Below are 22,811 nucleotides of genomic sequence, written 5' to 3'. Positions count from 1 at the left end.
TTGACTTTAAAGGAAAACAGTTTAACTTTGATTTGCTTGAAAAACTCAATTGTGTATTTGTTCCTGCATGAAGGCAGATTACTTTTGCTGGGGAATAAATGCTTAGCTTAAGGAGTTGCGCCCAAGATCCTCCATAACATTCTCAGTTGCTTCCTTGTAACTATCATTGGTTCTCTTATGGCACACTCCCATAGGAAAGCAGATGACATATCACAACTTCCCTCAAAAGTCCTGGTAACGGAAGTTTCTATGAGTGGGCAAAGAAGTCTTTGGTAGCGAATCGCAATCCCTGGGCTCCTTCATAAAACCACAGTCCTTTGAGAACTGAGAGTTCAGTACATTGATCCTTTTGAAATGAGTGGGCATCAGACCGTAGAGTTGTCTTGTTATCATTGTCTTGATGAAGATCAGGTTAGGGGTGAGATTTCTTGACAGATACATTTCCTTCTCTACAGGTTTACAGATTTCCATTTCCTAACAAGCCAGGGGGGGGGGGGGGGGGGGGAAATGTTATTCATCATATGTACCCAAGATTAAATTGATTCAAAAGACGATAGGTAGCACACAGAAAAGAGGGAGGAGAGCGTACTTTTTTTAGGCTCTGGAGAAACAATAAATTATAAAAAAGACTAAAGTTAGAAGAACTCTGGTACTTAAAATTTGCCTTAGAAAAAGAGAACTATGAATTCGAGATCAATCTCTTCATGAAGATGAGAGAGCATAAAAGGTGGACAAATGAGAATTTCATTATTCTTTGCACTGTCCCAGATTTTAAAAGCAGTCACCTGAGAAATGGAGAAAAATGATGCTTAAATTAAGATCTGAGCTGTGTTCTGCTATTTGCAGCTGCCCATCTGGGTTTAATGAACCGCAAAGTGTTTAGGTGAAGGCACACTACAGACCTGTCCTCTGTATGTTGACATGCTTTTGGCCTGTGCGCTGTCATTACACCCAAATTAACAGTTATGTAGGAAGCATGCCAATAGATTCGAGCAGAGGATGCATCTGGTTAAAATGTGGCGTCAGCAGCAGCAGCAACATCTTTTCACTGGCCCTCAATATCTTGTGATTGAAAGTGCCTGAGAGTGAGTTGGGGACAATTGTAATCTCTTGTAATGTAATTAGTTTTCGCTTTCCTTCATCTCCTTAACCACCCATAATTTCATTTAAAAAGCAATAGCAATGAAATTATAAGCCCTCAATTTACTAAAATAGAGCATAAATAGGCGTCTAAAGAAGGAAATGATGAACCCATGGGTGGCATTTTCTGCCGTTGGAGAAATTCTTAATCATGATGCCTGTACTCAAACAAGCAAAATAAATGGTGCTATTCAGAGATCACAAAGGAGCACCAGAATACCTTGGAAGGACTGATGCAGGTTCTTTGAAACCATGTCCGGACTGAGCTGCAGGGAGCAGTTGATAAGTGCTCTTTTTAATGAGCATAAAGTGACCTGTTCCCCATCTGTCTAATCCCAGGATTCATCCATTGGCATCGTTAGTTGCTGTGTGACATCTTGAACCTTGCAGGAAATTGAACATGGGTCTGGTGCACATTCTTAAGATTGATAAACTCAACAGATTACAGTGGATGTAATTAATACTGCTAGAGATTAGCAGAAGAGAAGTGCTTCAGACCAGAGAGGCAAGAGAGAGTGTTCAGTCCCAGAGATGTTGAGCTAGACTGGCTGTTTATGGATTAGTCTTCAGACACAGAAGTCTTATTCAAATAGAGAACCAGTTAATAATTGTAGCAATAGAAATGCTTTCAATATTATATTATTGAAAGATACAGTGGTACCCCGGGATACGAATTGATCGCGTTACGAATTTTTTTTTTTTTTTTTTTTTTTTATTGGAAAAAACTGTTCCGGGTAACGAAAGATTTTTCGGGTTACGAAATTTTTTTCGGTGTGTTTCGGCGCTTTTTGGCACGAAATTTAAAAGCCGCGGCTTTCCAGCGCTAGCGGAAAGCCTTTTTTCGGGTTGCGAAATCTTTCGGGTTACGAACGGCGCCGCGGAACGAATTAAATTCGTAACCCGGGGTACCACTGTATGTGGCCTTGTTTAATAGAGACCGAAAAACAGCCTTCAACGGTAGAGCTACCATTTCAGGTGATGGATTTGTCCGGTTAGCCCTGTGCAGAGTGTATAAAGCCACTTGTGGCAGATGATCACTTCTGTTAGAAGATGAACAGCGTAATGACTCCTTCATCTTGAGGCCAACATTATGAAGCCCTGTAAAAGTGTTGCTGGAGTAGACGCGGAGACAGAGTTGGCGTATGATCCTCAGACTGTTAATTGAATTGCCAGTGTCTCTGCTTCTTGCACTTCTTTCTGTCCCTGGTCAAGGAAGGGTACATATGATTAAGAAGAATGCTTTATGGATCGATGCAGGAGACTCTAGTCCCTGAAAGCTTGTGTTGCGATACATTTGTTAAGCTCAAGGTGCCGCAGGACTGATGGTGTTTGCCATAGTACAAACTAGCATAGCTGTCCCTCTCCCCTGGGAAACAGTTTGCTTTACCACTTTGCTTCTTTCACAACAAAAAAAAAGCCCTGAAATTTGAGGAATGCTGGATTAAGAAGCAATATTACTGGCTTTTCTGCTCAGGTCTGTAAAACAGCTATTATATTGGGGATCTTTTTTGTTGTTGTTTTTAGTAGAATAATAATAATAATAATAATAATAATAATAATAATAATAATAATAATATATTTGTGTTTCCCCGCCTCTCCCAAAGGATTGAAGTGGGGTTACAGGCTACTAAAATCAATACATACAATGCAATACAATACACTATAAAAACACAAAATGGTACATCTATACAAACATCAGTAAAATACAACAATCCAACAGCATCCAACAGGGGTAAGACAGAATATCATTGTCGGCAGGCATATTGGTCATGTAGACATCACTCCTTGGGGGGGGGGAACGCTTGGCAAAAGAGTACGGGTTTCAGTCTCTTTAAATATTTCCAAAGAGGTCATGAGACGGAGCTCCCACGGAAGGCTGTTCCAGATCCGCGGGGCCGTTATTGTAAAGGCCCTTTGGGAAGAGGAGACATATTTGGATTATGGAGTTTCCAATAAGTTCTTCCCAGATGTTCTGTGTGTGCGCGGCGGCTCGTAGGGGGAGATGCGGTCCTTTAAGTAACTCAGGCCCAAGCCATGTAGGGCTTTATAGGTGATAACCAACACCTTGTATTGTGCCCGGAAGCGAATGGGCAGCCAGTGTAGAGCTTTCAGCTTAGGTGTTATATGGTCAAACCTAGATGCACCAGTGACCAGTCTGGCTGCCATATTTTGTACTAACTGAAGCTTCCAGACTTGGTACAAGGGTAGCCCCATGTAGAGCGCATTACAGAAATCTAAGCAAGAGGTTACCAGAGCGTGTACCACTGTTTCAAGGTCCCTTTGGCCTAGGTAGGGGCGCAGTTGGTGTATCAACTGAAGTTGATAGAAAGCACTTCTGACCATCGCATCTACTTGAGATGTCAACTGCAGGGACGAATCCAGAAGTACTCCTAAACTGCGAACTTCGTCCTTATGGGGAAGTGTGACCCCGTCCAGGACAGGTGGACACATTTCCTTCCCCGGGCCTGAGGAACCTATCACAAGTACTTCCGTTTTCTCTGGATTCAGTCTGAGTTTGTTTTCCCTCATCCAGCCCATTACCGACTCCAGGCAGGCATTCAGAGGAGAGACTCCATCCTTAGTCACTGCATCAGTCGGAGACACAGAGAAACATATTTGGGTGTCATTAGCATACTGATAACACCACACCCTGTGTCTCCGGATGATCTCTCCCAGTGGTTTCATGTAAATGTTAAACAAAGTGGGGGACAAAATAGCTCCCTGAGGGACACCAGATGTAAGTTCCCTCTTAGAGGAGCAAATGTCCCCCAACTGCACCATCTGGAATCTGCCCGAGAGATAGGATCGAAACCACTGGAGCGCAGTGCCCCTGATACCCAATTCCCTCAGGCGTTCCAGAAGGATACCGTGGTCAATGTTATCGAAAGCCGCTGAGATGTCCAAGAGCACCAACAGGGTCACACTTCCCCGGTCGATGCCCAGACGGAGATCATCGACTAAGGCAACCATGGCAGACTCAACTCCATATCCCGCTCTAAAGCCGTTTTGAAATGGGTCCAGATAATCAGTTTCACCCAAGACTGCTTGGACTTGGAAGGCGACCTCTCTCTCAATCACCTTACCTAAGAATGGCAACAAGGAGACCGGTCTATAATTATTTCTCACCAGGGGGTCCAGGGAGGGTTTCTTAAGTAAAGGTTTGACAATTGCTAATTTCAAACTCTATGGAAATTTCCCCTCCCTGAAGGATGCATTGATTATAAGTTGTAATAATGATGTTACTGTATCACCACCCTGGGCAGTCAACCAAGAAGGACAGAGATCGAGAGAGCACGTCATGTTCCTAACGCTTCCAAGAGGCTTGTCCACTTCATCGGTATGTACAAACTCAAAGTGATCCAGCTTAATAGGGTCCACGGAAGCTCTGGATGCCTCTCCTATTGTTTCTGTTATAATGCCGGTGTCAAGATCAGCCCTTACCTGAGAGATTTTATCTGCAAAAAAGTTGTTAAAATCGTCACAGCAGGCCTTAGTTGGTTCTAAAATAGGGTTCCGAGTGGGAGGAAGCTGAGTCAGCTCCCTCACGACCCTGAACAGCTCTGCTGGATGTGCAATATAGTGTGGAAGACATTTGTAGTGACTGCCAATATACGTACAATGCGTCAGAGTCCCTCCCCTCCTGGCCTTAACTTTACATCCTGTCAATGTGCTTATTCTTAGCGGAATTGCTGCTCTGTAGCATGGGCAACAGACCCATCGGTAGTGCTGTTCAGTAGCTTACCGTAGTGACTCTGGGATGAAAAGGGATAAAGCTGGAAGATAAAGAACATCTGTACAAGAGAGGAAGTGTGGCTGATCTTGAAAGCATTTGTTAAAACAGATGTCGGAGAGGCTGTAATTAGTACCAGAAGTGAGGGATTTGAAGTGAAATTAAGAGATTGAAATATCTAGGTGTCAGCATTTGGTTTTTCATTACAGGTTGCATGTTATGGCTGCTGAGCCAAAGAGGAGGGCTGCTTCCCTGTTGGCTGGAAGTAGCAAGATGGAGAAATACATACTGTATTGGCGAGCGGGGGACAGGTTGCACAGGTCTGACAGTTTCAAATCATTGACTAACTTGGTGCAGTTGCACTTTGCATGAATCCTCCACCTTCTGAGGCAGTCTGTTTTACAGCTGAACCATTCTTAATGTCCTAAAATTCTTTTTAATAGTCAGAATTTCCTTTTGGGGAATTTCAAGCTGTTGGTTTGGCTCCTAGCAGAGGAAAATAAACTTGTTCCATCTTCTACATGAGAACACTTTATATATTTAAGTGAGACTGTCATATTAGCTCACAACCTTCCCTTAGCTAAACATATCCAACTCTCTCAACAGTCCCTCATGGGGCTTGGTTTCCAGATCCTTCACCATCTTGGCCAGTCTCCCCTGGGCTTGGTCTTAAGCTGAGGTGCCCAGATGAGATTGGACCCATGGAGAATAGTTTGGTAGTTTTGTGTCCCTTGAGTCAGACGCTTGTTCTGTTGATGCAACCTAGAATGACATGGGATTTCTTTTAGCTACCACATCACACGGTTGCCTCATGCATAGCTTATGGTCTCCTAAAACCCCTAGAATCCTCTTCACGTTTCATTTCATTAAATTATTTCATTTATATACTGCCTTTCTCCCACAGTGGGGAACCCAGGTCGCGTACAGCAAAGGTAAAACAAGACACAACGAAAAATCTAAGATCGTCCAAAAGTTAAAAACACCAACAGTATGCACTATGCATGGGCATCATCCATCTTATATGTGTGTCTCTGTTTTTTCATATCTAATTTATTCCTCTTGAAATTAATTTGGTTACTATTAGCCCAGTTCTCCAGTCTAAGATCCTCTTTCATGCCTGTCCAGGACCTTCTAGATCTTGTCCGATCCTTGTTGTGGCGGCCATGCCTCTTGCAGCGTGCAAGTGGGCAGCACAGTCCCTTCAGTTCTTTCCTCTCTGTTTCAACTCCATCTCTGTTTGCTCTTTATTATTTTGCTTTGGGTAGAATGTACTTTGCAGGCCTGGAAAAATCTAGACACTAGGTGGAACTAAAAGGACCTTTTCTTGCCAGCGTTTAAAAATGTGAATCCAACGTACAATTTTTTTCCATGCTTGATCTTAACATCACCGTCTGTGCCTAGCTTCCCACCTAGCTGCAGGCTTACTGTCCTATATAACATTGACTTGTTCACCGTGAGTAGTGAGAGAAGCTATAGTTGATGAGTTCTGAGTAGAAAGGTTAGTACCCATTCATTTTATTACATTGTTTTTGCATATAAACAAGAGATGTTTCACATTTGTTTCCTTGAGGTCATATACTTCCTTAAATGTTTCATAAACTAAAAAGCGCTGTTAAGTTTTTTATTTGTGGATAGCCTCCATTTCCTCCAAGGAGTGGTCACACTGCCCTCATTCTTGTGCTCATAACAGCCCTGTGAGCTATGTTCGGTTGAGAACAACCACTGGCCTGAGGTTACGACTGGGATTTGATCTTGGGACTCCCCAGTCTGAGTCCAACACTCCAAGCACTGCATCTTGTTACACCTGCCCCGGTTACCAAAGTTGAATGTAGAAATACTAAAATATTTAAGCTTTCTCGTAATGAGTAGGTCTGTTGTAAACCCATATTTCCTAGTATGGGCCACCATTTCCCACACCTACTGCGCACTGTAATGTCCCCAATGCCCCCGATGTGAGGAAAATAGAGATTTTCACCTGGCAAAAGGCCAGTAAAGGATTGACAAAGTTTTCATTTTATTCACCTTGTTCTACTGATAAGAAAACTAGGTCACCAGAAAGGGCCAAATATACAAATAGATAAATGTAGAAGAGGCCTTTTCTCTGCATACCTGTCACTTGCCTCAAATGCTGGGCTTCATCCTGTCCCCTGGCAGGGAATTCCTGGAGTGGGATAAACCTGGGGAGGGAAGGATGGGATTCTGGGATGTTTCAGCTAGGGAGGTTCCGGTTGCAGAAGATGGGAACAGAGTTCAAAACCTGCATTGTCCTGCTTACTTGGCTGTCAACTGCCTCTGTTCACAAGCAACAAGCCACTGTGTCCCTTGAGATGCAAGTACAGTAATAATAAATAAAATAATAAAATTTATTTATATCCCGCCTCTCTACAGGCACAAGTCCTATGAAGGGTGGCTTACAAAGTTAAAATATACAGCCCAAACCCTCAAACCCCCCCCTTTAAAATACAATTAAACAGTGTGGAATTAAAAACATAAAAACATACTTAAAAACAATACAATAACTGTGGTGAAGTCGGAGGTCAACAGTTAGATTTTCCTTCCGATGTCCGGAGAACTATTCAGGAAAGGCCTGCCAGAAGAGATCCATCTTTATAGCTTTTTAAAAGCTATTTAGAGTGGTAATATGACGGATCTCATCCGGCAGGCCATTCCACAATCTGGGGGCTACAGCTGAAAAGGTCCTCTGGGATGTTGCCAACAGCCTTGTTTTACAAAGCTGTAACAGATTTTTCCCTGAGGATCTAAGTGTGCGGGGAGGATTATATGGAAGGAGGTGGTCCCAAAGATAGGTTGGACCCAAGCCATTTAGGGCTTTAAAGGTAATAACCAACACCTTGTACTGGGCCCGGAAACTAATGGGCAGCCAGTGGAGTGATCTTAAGATCAGTGTTATATGGTCTCTTCTGGATGTACCAGAGACCAGTCTGTCTGCCATGTTCTGAACTAATTGAAGTTTCCGGACCAAGCACAAGGGTAGCCCCATGTAGAGTGCATTGCAGAAATCAAGACGTGAGGTTACCAGCGCATGTACTACGGTCTCAAGGTCCCTGACTTTCAGGAAAGGGTGCAGCTGGCGTATCATTCGAAGCTGATAACAGGCACTCCTGACCGTCGCATTCACCTGATTTGTCATGTGAAGCGACGAATCTAGGAGCGCTCCCAGACTGCAAACATAGTCCTTTGAGGAAAGTGTGACCCCTTCTAGGACTGGAGGTTGTATCCCAATGCCTGGGTTCGGAGCCGATACCGTAAGAACCTCCGTTTTGTCTGGATTCAGCTTCAATTTGTTTTCCCTCATCCAATCCATTACTGTCTTAAGACAGTCACTGAGAGGTAAGACGCTATCTGAAGTCACAGCTGAAGACTCAAGACATGGAGAAATATATCTGGGTGTCATCAGCATACTGATAACACCCCGCCCCATGTCTCCAGATGATCTCTCCCAGCGGCTTCATGTATATGTTAAAAAGCATCAGGCACAGGATGGCGCCTTGTGGGATGCCACAATTAAGCTCCTTCCTTGCCGAGCAAGTGTCCCCGAGCACCACCCTCTGGAATCATCCCGAGAGGAAGGAACAGTGCCTCCTATTCCTAACCTTCTCAGGCAATTCAAGAGGATGTCATGATCTATAGTGTCAAATGCCGCTGAGAGGTCCAGATACACCAACAGGGTCACACTACCCTTGTCGATGCCCAGACGCAGGTCATCAGCCAGAGCAACCATGGCGGTCTCAACTCCAAATCCCGTCCTAAAGCCAGTTTGAAATGGATCTAGATAATCGGTTTCATCCAAGACAGCTTGGAGTTGAGTAGTGCTTTCTTTTTCTCCAGCAGGGTTTGCTTCTGAATCTCAGAGCTGCCCAGCCTTTAAGATGTTGGATTAACCCCAGGATAGTATATAATGATTTTTCATCTGGACTGCCTTCTAAAAAGGAGTCAATATTTGATGCCACTGAGTTTCACCTTTACTGATAAACATATAGCCTTTATTGTTAAATCACCCTGTTGCATTTATGAACAACAACGATGGTGGAAATGCTGTTGGCGCTATGAGCCATCATTAGAGGAAGGCAAAGGGAGACCCCCTCAGTAGATTCACCTTAAGAAACGGTTGGAAGGCACATAATACCAAAGAACCTTGTTACTGAACCTTGTTATTGGAAAGCTATTAGTCATCCTAGAAGGCTACAGCTTGAAGCTGTAGTAGTAAGACAGAGTCTCTTTAACCCTATTCACATCCATATCTGTTGAAGTTGAGTACTTTTGCATACTGCTTTTTAGCATAAGTCCTGATCAGTGCAGTCATAACCGCTGGCAGCAGTGGCATCATATCAGCACACTTCATAGGACTTGTGCCAGATACGGATCCATTCGTGTTAGAGAAATCTCTGTTTTGAGGTGGCAGTATGTAATTTGTGTACCTAACCTTTCAGCATTTTTCTCATTCTATGAACTTGCTGAGGTGGGCTATGGAAAAAACAACCCCCCTATTCCCCCCACTCTGCTCCGGGTGAGGTTGACTTGGTATAACACAGCCGTGCCAGTAGATGTTGACAGTTGAATTTTTTTCTACTTAAGCTTGTGGAGCAGCTCAGCACATGAAAGGAACTGAAAGTCGAAGTGTGGTGATCATTCTCAGGCTCTGGATTGTGATAACAAGGCAAATCGCCTGTGTTCAACTTCAAATGCCTGCACACAACAGTATTTGCAGAGCAGTTAGAGGTTTGTTTTTCAATGGTAATACAGGTTGGGCAGTAGGAGAGAGATTGAGAGCGATTCTTGTGGAGACCACTGTTCCTGGCTGTGTTAGCAATAGAGTGACTTGCCTTTGGAACTTCACATTGCAGGAAGTAGGAAGATTTTTGTTAATGGCAAAAAGCTTTCGTTCTTCTTCGGTTGCATAATTCCTCTGTAAGTCTAAGATGTTCACTTCCTCTGTTGCTGTTGCATAAGTTGAGCAATGTGAAAGGATGGAGCATGGCTTGACACAGTGATATTTATAACTTTTCATACCCTGAGAAACAGGTTAAATGAAAACAGATGATTAAAATGGATTTTTAAAGTTCATCAGATAAAATCAGATGCTTATTTCTTTAAAATATGAATACCAAGTTTCCCTTCTAGAATTAGACTTTTTTATTTCAGCTTAGAATCATAGAATCATAGAGTTGGAAGAGACCGCAAGGGCCATCCAGTCCAACCCCATTCTGCCATGCAGGAAATCCAAATCAAAGAATCCCCGACAGATGGCCATCCAGCCTCTGCTTGAAGACCTCTAAGGAGGGAGACTCCATTACACTCTGAGGGAGTTTGTTCCACTGTCGAACAGCCCTTACTGTCAGGAAGTTCCTCTTAATGTTGAGCTGGAATCTCTTTTCCTGTAGCTTGCATCCATTGCTCCGGGTCCTAGTCTCTGGAGCAGCAGAAAACAAGCTTGTTCCCTCCTCAATATGACATCCCTTCAAATATTTAAACAGGACTATCATATCACCTCTTAATCTTCTTTTCTCCTGGCTAAACATCCCCAGCTCCCTAAGTCGTACCTCACAGGGCATGGTTTCCAGACCCTTCACCATTTTAGTCGCCCTCCTTTGGACACATGGCTCCAGTTTCTCAATGTCCTTTTTGAATTGTGGTGCCCAGAACTGGACACAGTATTCCAGGTGGGGCCTGACCAAAGCAGAATAGAGTGGCACTATTACTTCTGTTGATCTAGAGACTATACTTTTATTGATGCAGCCTAAAATTGCATTGGCCTTTTTAGCTGCCGCATTGCACTGTTCACTCATGTTCAACTTTGTCAGGTGCTACTCTTTATATGTATTCAGTGTACCTAACAGTGACAGTCAGAGGGAAGGCAGGTCCTACAGGACCATGGGCCCTGAGATTGTTGCTTCTTAACATTCCTCATAACACAGATTGAAAATTGTCCCTCCACTTTGCATTGCTTTGTTTCTTCTGTCCTAAGCATTTTGGATAAAGGAGCTCAACCTGTACAATCTTGGTACTATTTTATGTCCGCTTCTTCTAGGCTGTTACAAATGGACCTAAAGCTGGCTGTCCTCCGTCTTTATATGTGGAAATGGCATGTTAAGATGCTGTAACAAAACCAGCTAGACTTCTCTTTTTGAGGAGTTTGAGTTTTGAAGTGTTGCAGCATGATGTCTTCTTAAGGCACACTGCAGCCTCACAGATGGCTCCTCTTGTCAAAAGGGGAACTATGAAAGAGGGAACCCATAACGCTTTGGTTGTGCAAGTCTCCAAGATGATTTCCTGAGAGATCAGTGCACACACTATGAGGGGATCTGAAATGAGATTTTTAAGTATGCTGACCCTTGCATAGGCCAGTTCTGCCTCATAGAACTGTAGCATGCAATTCAAATGAAAGGGCCAGAATGCACTGGGAAGACTCTCTTACAAGAGGGTGTCTTACTGGATCAGGTTGATGGATTATTACTCAAAGTGGAATACAGATTTTGAGCTCTCTGTTTATTTGGACTGTCTGGCCCTCTATAAAGCTCATGCTTTCATGGGTTAGTCAGGAGTTTTGCTCTTACAGCCTTTGCCTGTAGGTATTCCCTATGTTAAAAATGTGGAAATGCAGCTGCCATTTCTTTGCTGTCCTCTTTGAAGCATATTGAGCCTATAAAGCTTCTAGTCAAGAGTGATATCTACTGCCCTGCTACTATTTAGTGTACCCTGTGCTTAGGAGTGCACACTGCCATCCCTTGCTTGCTCTTAAAGATGGTAAGGTTTAAATCAACGTTTCTGAGGTAGACTTCTGACACCAAAGGCAGACAACCCAACACACACACACACACACACACACATGCTTTGATGCCTCTCCTTTGCAGTCTCATCAGGCAGCTCATCTTGGTTTTATTAATACCGCCTTGTAGATCCCTAGCGGTAGAGGAGTCACAAACTGTGTGGGCCAGCTTGAAGGAGTTGTTCACTTAGTCTGGCAAAGAAGTCCTTCCCCTGTTGCATCCTTCATTAGTCAATAAAAAGTATGGTCTGTTTTGTATCTGTAGCTTAATGTAAGCTATGACCCAGTATGAACAAAGGATGTTTGGCTTTCCTTTTATCTCCTTTCCAAATGTGGTTAAAGGAAGATGCAGAAGCTGGTGGTGGGCTAAAGAGGCTGCTGGAGGAGTCTCCTTTGCCAAGGGTCCAAGCAGGAAGGGCCTTGAGGGATGTCTTCCCTGTTTCAGTCTCCTCTTCTACCCTGTGAAGGTGTGGAAAAGCACCCCCTCCGCTACAGGTGATCATTTCCGGCTGCTTCTGGCCTCCAGCCTGCTCCTCTCAATAATAATGTACAGATTGTGGTGGGAAAAGCCCATAGCACTTGGGAGTCAGCTGCCGGGCCCCCTCTGCTCCTTCCCATGATGGAGAAGTGTGTAGTTTTTGTGACAAGAAAAGCCTAATTGGGTTAGAAACTGGTCTTCAGGGCTTTAAAGGGAGGCAGAGGTGTTGCTTTTGCATTCAGTGAGAAGGTAGCCTTTGTTTAATTTCTCCTCCAAAGGCCTTATTGGACGTTTGCGAGGGGATCCTGCATGGCAGGGGGTTGGACTGGATGGCCCTTGTGGTCTCTTCCAACTCTACGATTCTATGATTCTATGATCCATCATTCCTGTTTCTCAGGCCGAGAGCCTGTGTGTTGCTTCTATCTGCTCTCAACTTCCCCCACACCTCTTTGGTTTTGAAAGGGAGCCAGATCAAAATGGCTGTGATCCAAAGCCAAGAAGCACTCCCTTGGCTAGGGAAATGAAGGTTTGGAGAGGCTGCTGAGCATGTGTGTGTTCATCATACATAGTTTCTGTTGAGAGTGACTCAGTCACATAGCAGGGAAACCTAGTAAGGTAGGGGCGTGTTTGTGTATAGGGAAGAGAGAGAATGAGTGGGCAAAAATTAATGGGGTTGTTTTTTAATTATTAAAGTCATTTGTAAATTTTCTCCCTACAGTTAGAAATGGCACTTGCTCAACAATTTCACCTGTAAGGCTTTTTAACTTTAGAAATATCATGCTGAGGGGAGCGATTACATTTTTGAAACTTAACAGTTGTATTGGGTTATCTTACCCAAAAGATAAGGCACAAATGCATCATGTATGAAGGAGCTCTAAAGGCAGTGGTTCTCTCCCTTGTGGCTTTCCAGCTTCTTTGACCTCATCTCCCAAGATCCCTGACCATTGGCCCTGATTTCTGGGCCTTTGGAGAGCAGGAATCCAAAAGCATGATGGCCAGTGGTTGAAATCCATTTTCTGAGCTGTGAGGTGTTGTGGCTTCCTTAAGAAGAAAGTACAAGATGGATATTAGGATGGTTTCAGTCTCTCCTTCAAATTAGTGACATTGGTCCAGGAGTGGAACATGGGGGCCAGAGTCAAGCCTTTTCTTTCCCTTGCCACTCAGGTAGTGACGGCAGAGTTGCAGGATGAGTTTTAATCTTGCTAGCATGGGACAGTGCCATTTCAGACTTGCTCAGTGTAAAACATCAGATTTATATAGCTTTTGGCAAAGCTTGTAGGAGGCAATCGAACCAGTGGATGTTCTTGCAAAGCTGCTGTGAAAACATGCTGGCCCAAGTACAAATCCTGCCTTGCCTATCTTATCATGATAATGAAACAAATATAGAAATGACTCACTCCCGCCCAGGGAGCCAGAAGGGTGTTGGCGCAAGGGCAGTGCTGGTCACGTGTGGTGTGTGTGTGTGTGTGAGAGAGAGAGAGAGAGAGACAGAGAGAGAGAGACTGAGAGGGAAGAGGTTGAAGGAAGCGAAGGCAGTTCCTGCTGTTGCAACACTACAGGGTTGTTGGGTGGTACCCTTTCACATCCCCCAGCCTTCCCTCTTCGACTTGAGTAATCTAAGGAAGACGAGACTAGGACTCTTAGCAGATGTGAAATGAGTTTAGGCTGAGACTGTTGGTGTACCTCCATATGTGTTGACCATTGACAAATACCTCCAAGAGCAGGGGACAAATTGACGGCGGCCCTGCACAGACTCAGCTGGGTGTAAGGCCCATTGAAAACAAAGAGCCTTCAAAGAATGCTAAATAAATTCTTGCAGGTGACCTGGTTCCATCTCCCTTGCCTGTCTTCATGGCAGCAGGGCTTTCCTCTTCACATTTTATAAAACATTCTAATTTAAAGGAATCAAAATTGGTAACCATGCCATTAAACACCTTTCGTCTGTGGTCTCAATATGCCTCTTGCTTCTTGGCCATGGTAATTTACCCTGGTCCACAAGGATAGGGACCTTGTTGCCCTCCAAAGGTTTTGGATTGCAGCCCTAGTCAACACAGAGCATGGTTGATGGGAATTGCAGTCCAGAACATCTTGAAGGCACAGGGTTGTATATTCCTGCTGGACCCAATAGCTGCTAGAAAGACTTTCTGTATATTCCTAAGTAGAAAGAGTCCACAGTCTCCATGCTCATCTGATTTAACTCCACTTGAACAGCACCAAAATGATGTCCTGCTCAGAAAAAAAAATTGTCAGACAAAGTGCACACAAGACTTGTAGTGCGGTAGTCCCTCTCTGAAGCGAAGGTTAGTCCGCTGTCATTCGCTAGTTTTGCTGTTGAAAGAGGCTTTTATCTGCCCTACTGTTTGCAAAAAATCTCACTAATGCAGTTCTTCACAAAACACGTCACCAGCAGATTACTTAAGAGCCTTGGAATGGAGTCAATGGCGTCTTTCACCTCTGGAGCATTGTCTTGAACTCTTGGGGAGGTCACTGCGAAAGGAGCGTCCTTCTCGGGTGAAAGCTGTTGGGCTCCTGCAGAAGCAGCTGGGGATCTCCCGCCTATTCTCAGGGGTACAGAGGCATCTCCTGCAGTCTCCCCCTTGGCTCTTTTGGATAATTCTCACCCTATCTGTAGGACCGCATCTTAGCTTTCATAGGATGCTTTTCTAAGGCATTTTCTCCTGTGCGGTGGAAGGTTGTCTTCACTGTTTTAGTCTTAGTGGCATTAGGATATTTTTAACACCACATCTTCATGTTCCGTTCTCTCTCACACACACACACAGACATGCATCTCTGTGTATACTTTGCTCCTTTTCAGACTGGATGAAAGCTAGCTATTAGGCAAAGCACTGTTTGGAAGCCGAGGTTTAATAAATTGCCACTCTGAAGTCGCCACCAAGAACCCAGCAAAATGTCATCTTCACTGCCTGCTCCATTAGAAGAGAAAAACTTTCCCCTCATAATGCAACAGGTGCCAAAGATGACATTTTGCAAAGCAGTTCAGCATTTCCATATATGCCATTCTATTGTCCTTAACAACATGTTTACTAAATTGACTCGCATTTTTCTTAAGTGTAGATGTACAAGTCATGATTTTCTCTGCTCACAAACTTCACAAAAATAGGTTCCTTTAAAGGTAATCTTGGCTTGGTATGGGCCCAAGGTGCAGTTGAGGTTAAAAAGGGGGCCTGTGTACCCAGAAGCCTTCCCTCATCCTTGGTTGCAAGCAGATTTGTGTGCAATGGCATACCTAAGTGGAGAGCTGGCATTTGAGTTGGCATTTTTGGAACCATTTTTAGGGAATTTTGAAGAAAGATATTCCAGGAGTAACAACCTTCAGTAGGATTGGCATACTGGTGAGTTCACTGGTCAGTTGATCATTTCCCAGCACCCTTCTTCCACTTTGTCGGGCTGCGACTCAATGTATTGATGCTACTGTTTCGTAGCTTAAATGTAGGTCTCATATCTGCTGATGCTTACCTTTCCTTTCTGATAAAAGTTAAGGTGTAGAGATACTTGATGATTGTGTGACAATATTTGGCAAGACAGTTTTACCAGATCTTTTGTTGTTTTCCCCTCTTTTCCTTGGGCCAATCAGGTTCTCAGTCTTGCACTCAGGGCTGATTTGGGGCAATGGAATTTTGGCACAGTTCCTCATTTTCTTGAAATTTTTGTCAGCTATGTACTTGAACTGGGATTTGTGGATAACTTGCCTTTCCTTCTCACTTTCGATTTGATGAGAGCATGTTTTACATAGATTTAATATGGTTGACAGACAGTAGCACATGTGTTGTGATTATAGTCTAGTAATGAATTATTGCAGGATGTCTGGGAATGATTCTGAGACAGAAAGGAATAGGTTTTGAAAACCAAGGCCGCAAATAGCAGGGCGCTTCCTCTAGACTAGTGTTGGGGTGCGTCTGTGTGTTCTAAGATTTATATTCATCTCATATTGTACTTTCAGTGACATCAAAGAGTTCAGTAAACTATGGCGAACACAGAAAATGAAACATGACTGTGTGAAACGAAACAGTGAAGCTAAATGTTAAAGGAAAAGATGGTAGAATGCATCCTCAAGCTTTTACTACCCCTGTTCCGATTAGAAAGGGCTGAACACTAGGGCTTCTAGGAACAGGTTGGTAAAAATAGACCTTTTTTTTTTGGCTGTGTAACAAAGAAGGAGTCCTGTGTACTGGGCCAGTGGAGGAATTTAAGGGACAGTAATCCATGCCAGTTGCCTGAATTTCCTCTTCTCTTCATTTTCAGAAACAATGAGACGAGTGGTACGACAGAGCAAGTTTCGGCACGTGTTCGGTCAAGCGGTGAAAAATGACCAGTGTTACGATGACATTAGAGTTTCCCGCGTTACCTGGGACAGTTCATTTTGTGCAGTCAATCCCAAATTTGTTGCAATAATAATAGAGGCTAGCGGAGGTGGTGCATTTCTGGTTCTGCCTTTACACAAGGTAAGCGAGTTTTAAAAAAAGATGTTTAACATGTTTCTCTAGCTCTGCTGTACCCAATACATTGATTAATGTTTTCTTTCCTTCGGATTGAAAAGAAAAGAAAAATCAGTAAGCCGGTACATTGGTCACCTGACTGCTTTCATTCAGTTCTGTTGCTTTTGACACTCATTCATTGTGGTCATTTTGTACCAGATACACATCAGTTGGCATCCTGAGGAAAGAATAAGCAGACCATTATTTTGGAGAGGAAGGTCTCTCTGTTTTCTGAACATGTGGTTCCCATTCTCTATGTTGCCTTTTAAATAGTCTCATTCTGATGTAGAAATTTATGTATAGTGCTTGATGTGTATTATTTTACCTCAGTGCAAAATGTGGGGAGATAAAGTCATGGCAGCAGGACCTATCCCTGCCTTAAGTAAGGTCACCTAGTTGTTTGAATAGGATGTGTGCGGGTTGCCTTCTTTCTCTGGTTGAGGTGTCCCACTTTTTCTGTATGCCTTCAAAATGTGGAAGATAGGAAACAAAAGGTGCTAGCTACATAATTTTGAAGTTTTATTTCCTGTTTCTTAAAGGAATGATTTTTGAGGTGGCTTACCACAAATTTCTGCAAAAAGAAAGTACATGCCGACAGAGACACTCCAGTGGCAGAGGCCAAGTGCCCTTTCATTCAGCTCTGTAGTCACAGGGCAACTGGCACCTGGAGCCCAGTGTGGTGTGGAGAGGCAACTCTGGGACTCCACTTTCTCTCATGGAGCCGTGGAGCTAGACTGCTTTTCCTCTTAACATCTTTTTTTTTTTTTTTGGTAAGACAAGGAGTAAAATGTTCTGGTGACCTTTTTTACTTTGACTGGTGTGGAGGTTTCTGAGCACTTCCCTCCTTCTATAGTCTTAGGCCGGTTTTGGAGCTTCGCTTGGACACAGAGCAGACTGTTACGGCTTCACACAAGTGGGAACTTACCACAAAATATTGCAGCATGAAGTGCACCTCTTTCCATCCACTTCCTTCCCAATCCTAGCTGTTAGTCAGCATTTCACCCATCACTGAGCATGCTTCGTCCTTGTTGAGATGTCATGGACAATATTATAAAGACGCTTTGTTCTTCTGCAAACCTTGGTTTCCCCTAGCCATCTATGCCTCTGTCTAATGGTTGTTGCTAGTTCTGGCTAAATAAGCAATGGCACTTACAACCAGGTCATCAGAAATATGAAGACAGCCAATGGGACTGGGTGGATGGAATATTTTCTACCTGTAGCCTTTCAAAATGATAAAAATCTAGCCCTGATCCAGCCCCAGTCATTTGAAATCCCATTCATCTGTCATTTATAAATCTTTCTACAGTGTACACTTCATGTCAGAGAATTCCATAAATGAATATTAGACAAACTTCTGTCACTCAAGAAGTTTAAAATCTAACTGTGGGTTGGACAGCAGAGGGTGGGGTGAAGAGTTGTGGATGCTGGGAGGGAGCTAGCCAAATGGAGCTGGCGAAAACAATTCATCCTTCCCTTCCAAGACTCCTGCTGGGAGGCTTGAGTCTTTGGTGTATTCTTTGCACATGTGTGGATTTCTTATCAGGAGTCCCACATTTAAGTGTAGAGTCATCACTTGGTGGGTGCCACCCCTCCCTCTCCCCACTTCCTTGCAGATGTTCAGGTTTCCTAGCATAGAACTGAATAGAGAAGCTAGGTCAGATGTATGTTTACTGAGTGCTAATTGAAAAGGCCAGGCAGTGCTTGAGGAGACATCTCCTGCCGTATGGACCACACTGTGGTTCTTCAGGGGAGACAAAAGGATTTCAGATCGCCCTTTTGTCTTTCCACATGTGCTCGTTCCCATCCCAACCTTGAAAGCTCATGTCCTTCTGTGTGAGTACACTTGAATCTCATTTTCCTTGGAGCACAAGGGTTCTTCACCAGACATGATTACTTTAGTTGGCTGTTACAGGCAGATGTGGCACGTTTCTCTGCCTCCTTATGCTTAGATGCATCAAACTCCAAGCTGAAATGGGCTTTTAAGGCCCAAGCAGCATAGCACATTTTGGGGAAACAGGGCTTGAGAGCATCTCTATGCTGCCACAAGGGCTCCCGTAGTGCCTCTTGTAGCAAAGCGAGAGAGAGTCAATATAAGACGCATCAAGTGCTAGAGCAGCAGTCTTGACCTTACGCAGGCTGCCTCCTTCCATCCAGCTTGCAGATGGAATGACTCTTTTTATTTCCTTCCAGTGACCCTTTTTAGCTTGCCGTGTCCCTGTGGCACAAAGAGGAACAATGAGCCCGGTCCAGCATGGAAGCCCACCCTCCCTAGCTCTCCTGCGTGGGGGTGTTTGCATGTGGCCTTGTGGGGCTGCCTGTTTCCCACTCCTTGGGTCCCCCATGTCCTTTGACAGAAATGCTCTGCTGAGGCTGCGTGTGTCTGTCCCCGTGTCCCTGTCCCTTCTGCCCTGCCTCCCCAGCCAGGCGGCTGCAGCATTTTCAGTGCTATGTCGAACAGCAGCCGCCGTCACTGCAGAGCTCTGACAGTGGTTTTTACCATATATGGCCATTCCAGCTCTTTAGGTTGGGAGCTGTCCTGAATAATTTCCACCCTTTGCTTTGATTGGCCACTTTGAGCTTTGAAAATGGTGGGAGAGGAGCACCACCGCTTTTACAAAAAAAGGTGGGGGGGAAGCACTGAGTCAAGTGGGAAAGGATGGTTAACCCCTTGCTCCCTGAATTATAATCCTCTGGGCCTGTGCCATCTCAGCCCAGCCTGGCACTTGCTCTTGATTCCTGAGGATGAGAGCGGGGGGGGGGGGAGGAGGAGGCTGAAATCATTTTTGCACATTTATCTGGGAGGCAGCCCATGCAGAATTCTTGGCAATGCTGGCGGTAATGTACTAGGTATGGAATGAAAAACAACAACAACAACCCAACCAAACAAATGTGGAAAAAGCAGTGCTGCTGGAGCATCTCTGCCTCATTCTTGGCTTGGCACCCTTTACACAGGAAGGGAGGGAGGGCAGCAAGCGTGGCACTGGAGCGCCAGAGAACAGGAAATCATGGTGCCTTTTCCCTTTTGTATTTGAACACACCAAATGTTGTAATTGGATTCTGGGATAAAAAGGAGATGTAAGGAAAAGGAAAACCAAAGGTAAACCCCAAATATCAACAGTGCTGACCCCCACCCACCCCTGTTAGAATTCCACTAGAAGAACCACTTCAAGGTGCTGGCACTACTGTTTGAGTGCCAGCGAAAGCAAAAGCACCACAGACGGTGGAGCTGTGAGGATATATGAAGGCTTTCCTGATCTCCTTGTGCCTCCTAGGTTAACTTAGGCTGCATCCATACTGCAAAAAGAATCCAGTTTGAGACCACTTTAACTGCCCTGGCTCAGTGGAACTGTGGTTTTGTGAGACATTGAGCCTTCTCTGTCAGAGAGCTCTAGTGCCACGGTAAACTACAATTCTCAGAATTCCCTAGCATTTAAAGTGGTCTCAAACTGGATTATTTCTGCGTTTTGGACCCTAGTGCCCTAAAGATGTTTTGAACTCCAGCGTCTAGCCATATTGACCATTGGCTGCGTTCTCAGGAATGATGCAAGCCGGAAGTCAAAGTGTCTGGAGCGCAGCAGATTGAGAAAGGCTGCTCTAAAGTATAGGTTTCTTTGTGCTGAGGAAGATTAACGTTGGTTCTGTGTGTGTGTTTTATGGACAAGATGAAACTCAGAGGAGGGTGTTGCTGTGTATGGCCCTTTGGAATATTTGGCAGCTTGAATTAAAAGCTTAAACCACCTCTGTCATTAAGCCAGATGTTGTGAATATAAAACTGGGAAGCGCCTTTGTGTTTTTCCTTTCAGCCACGCAGCCTTTCATGAGAGGAACCAACTTTTTTCAGAGCATGTGCATGCCTGCAGTTGTGTTGAGTTTTCACTGGGCAGTGCTGCCACCAGGAATTCCATAGAGGCACCCTGAAAAGGGAGAGATCCAGCTTGTACCAATCGTTGGTGAACTTGTCCGTTGGCCCCACCTTTTCCAACTGCAGGCTGGAAGCTCGGCGTTTGGGTGTTTCTGTGGGAAGAAACGCTCCCACAGATAGAAAACCAGCAGGTCCATGTCAGGCAGAATGAATTCTGGATAGAGAAGCATTCAGTCTCATATGAGCCTCACCTTCATGTTGCTGAAGTGAGGCAGTCAAGAAATGTTTTTTTCCCCTTGTTTTAGGGACCAAGGGGCATAGGAAGAGCCTGCAAGACCAGATTAGCAGTCCAACTGGTCCAAAATCCATAGACTTCCATAGTTTCCAAATCAGGAGTGGGCATCATGTTGTGACCCTCCAAATGTTGGACTGCAACATCTGTCGGCCACAACTTGGATAGCCAATGGGAAGAAATGCTTGGCACTGCCATCCAAGAGTAGCTGGGGCACCAGAAATTGCTTATCTCTACTCTAAAGAGATGTGGTGTTGTATTTTGCTGCTCAGTTTCGAGCATGGCATGTTGTACATAGAAGAATATCTCTACACTTCTATCTGTATGGCAGCCTTTCTCAGCCTTTTTACACCGGAGGAATTCTTGAACAAATGTTTAAGTTTCAGGGAACCCCTCCATAAAAATGGTTATGTCTACAACTTTAAAAAGAAGGATTCCTCCCGCATCATGATTCTTGCAGAACTCCTAGTGACCTCTCATTAAAATTGTAAGCTGCCTTGAATCCCTTTTTGGATGAAAGATGGGTTATTAATCCCATAAATAAACGCTGGTTGAGAAACCCTGCTGTGTAGTCGGTGAGGCTTAAGTCCTTCCTCTCGGTGTCTCCTGCACCTAACTCCTTGGGTCAGATCCCTTTATGAACTTAGTTGGGAGCAGATGTCGAAAAGAAGCCTTGACAGCTGTCCCTGGATGCTCTTCCAGTGGTTTGGGTGGGCTGCTAACAGCAGCGCTTTCCTTACTCTTCTGCACTTGAGGGGCTGTCAGCACTTCGGCTTATAATCCTTGCCTGTGAAAATATTGGTTTTAGTTTGAAACCTTGCATGTAAATGTCAATTTGAGACCTGGGAGTAAAAACTTTCTCAATTTTGGAAGCGGTATTATTTATTTTTCTAGGAAGGGACCAGAATTAGAAACCCCTTTGCTTGCTGTCTCTTCCGTTACCTAAATGCCTCAGGCTGGTGTTGGGAGCAGCACGGAAGCCAGGGCAAACGTTGGATTGCCTCCAAGTGTGAAGGGTCGCCTGGGGAGAGAGGCCAGCGGAAGTATTTATGCCAGTCTGTGGACACTTTGGCATGGAATGAAGCTGCAATTAATTGGGCAGGCCTGGAGCCAGTGGGCAGTCTACCAACCGGGAATTGTCACTAGAATATCACATTTCTTGTTCTTTGCCAGCCTTACTATATTTGTGAGGAATCTAGTGTGAAGGAAGATGGAGGTGGATGGCCTTGCAAATCAAGTTCTGACAAGGGCTAAATAGGCACTTTTGTGAGACAAACTTCATTTAGCAGATATGACCAGCATCTCCTGCTTTTGAAGCCTTCCATTTGAAAGGGCTTGAAAGTCATGTTCTCCACTTTGTTGTTACTATCTCCAATCGCCGGCAGCACAGGTAGGATCCTTCAGACAGCCCTTGGAGGCCTTGACCACAACAGGAGCCCAAGGCCCCCAATTCCCCTGCACTGGCACTGGGAGGAGAGGTCTGTGAATGGTCCCTTCTGGTGGAAGACCATCAGAAGGTCATTCTGGTAATGGCCACTAGCTATAAATGGATATTCAGAAGGGATTTACAAATAGAGAGCAGCTTCCCTCTCAGAAAGCAATGTCTCAAAATGGCCCCAGTGATTCAAGAGCAAGAAAAAGGGGGGGGGGGATGAAGGCCAACTTGGTGTAGCGGCTTGAGCATTGGACTATGACTCTGGAGACCAGGGCTCCACTTAGCCATAGAAACCCACTCGGTGATCTTGGGTAAGTCACAAGTCTTCTCAACCTCAGAAGAAGACAAAGGCAATCCCCCCAAACAAATATTGCCGAGAAAACCTTGTGATAGGGTTGCCTTAGGGTCACTGTAAGTCGGAAACAACTTGAAGGCACCCAACAACAGCAAAAAGGTGACTCAGGGCGGGGATGATGACGACTCAATTACAGTCAAAGGACTTCTGCTTCTTCTTGTTTTAGGTACAGCTATAGCATCCAGACATCTACCTTTCTAGATGCAGGCAGTTTCTCTCCCTCAAGACAGAGTCGT

The 22,811-nt window shown here is 44.5% G+C and overlaps 1 protein-coding gene across 4 annotated transcripts in view; it reads left to right on the top strand.

The window, feature by feature from the left end:
* CORO1C (coronin 1C) overlaps positions 1 to 22,811 on the top strand; it is a 53,917-nt gene that overhangs the window by 10,305 nt on the left and 20,801 nt on the right. For 3 of the 4 annotated variants that reach the window (XM_042442057.1, XM_042442058.1, XM_042442061.1), the window contains exon 2: positions 16,399 to 16,598. In XM_042442057.1, coding sequence (XP_042297991.1) covers positions 16,399 to 16,598 — 200 coding nt within the window. Of the gene's footprint in view, positions 1 to 16,096; positions 16,268 to 16,398; positions 16,599 to 22,811 lie in introns of all 4 variants that reach the window. The other variant, XM_042442059.1, reaches the window with a different exon arrangement.

This window comes from Sceloporus undulatus, chromosome 10, assembly GCF_019175285.1.
Source record: "Sceloporus undulatus isolate JIND9_A2432 ecotype Alabama chromosome 10, SceUnd_v1.1, whole genome shotgun sequence".
Classification (NCBI taxonomy): Eukaryota; Metazoa; Chordata; class Lepidosauria; order Squamata; family Phrynosomatidae; genus Sceloporus; species Sceloporus undulatus.
The sequence above is the reverse complement of the archived record's forward strand: the minus strand, read 5'-3'. Positions and strand labels throughout refer to the sequence as shown.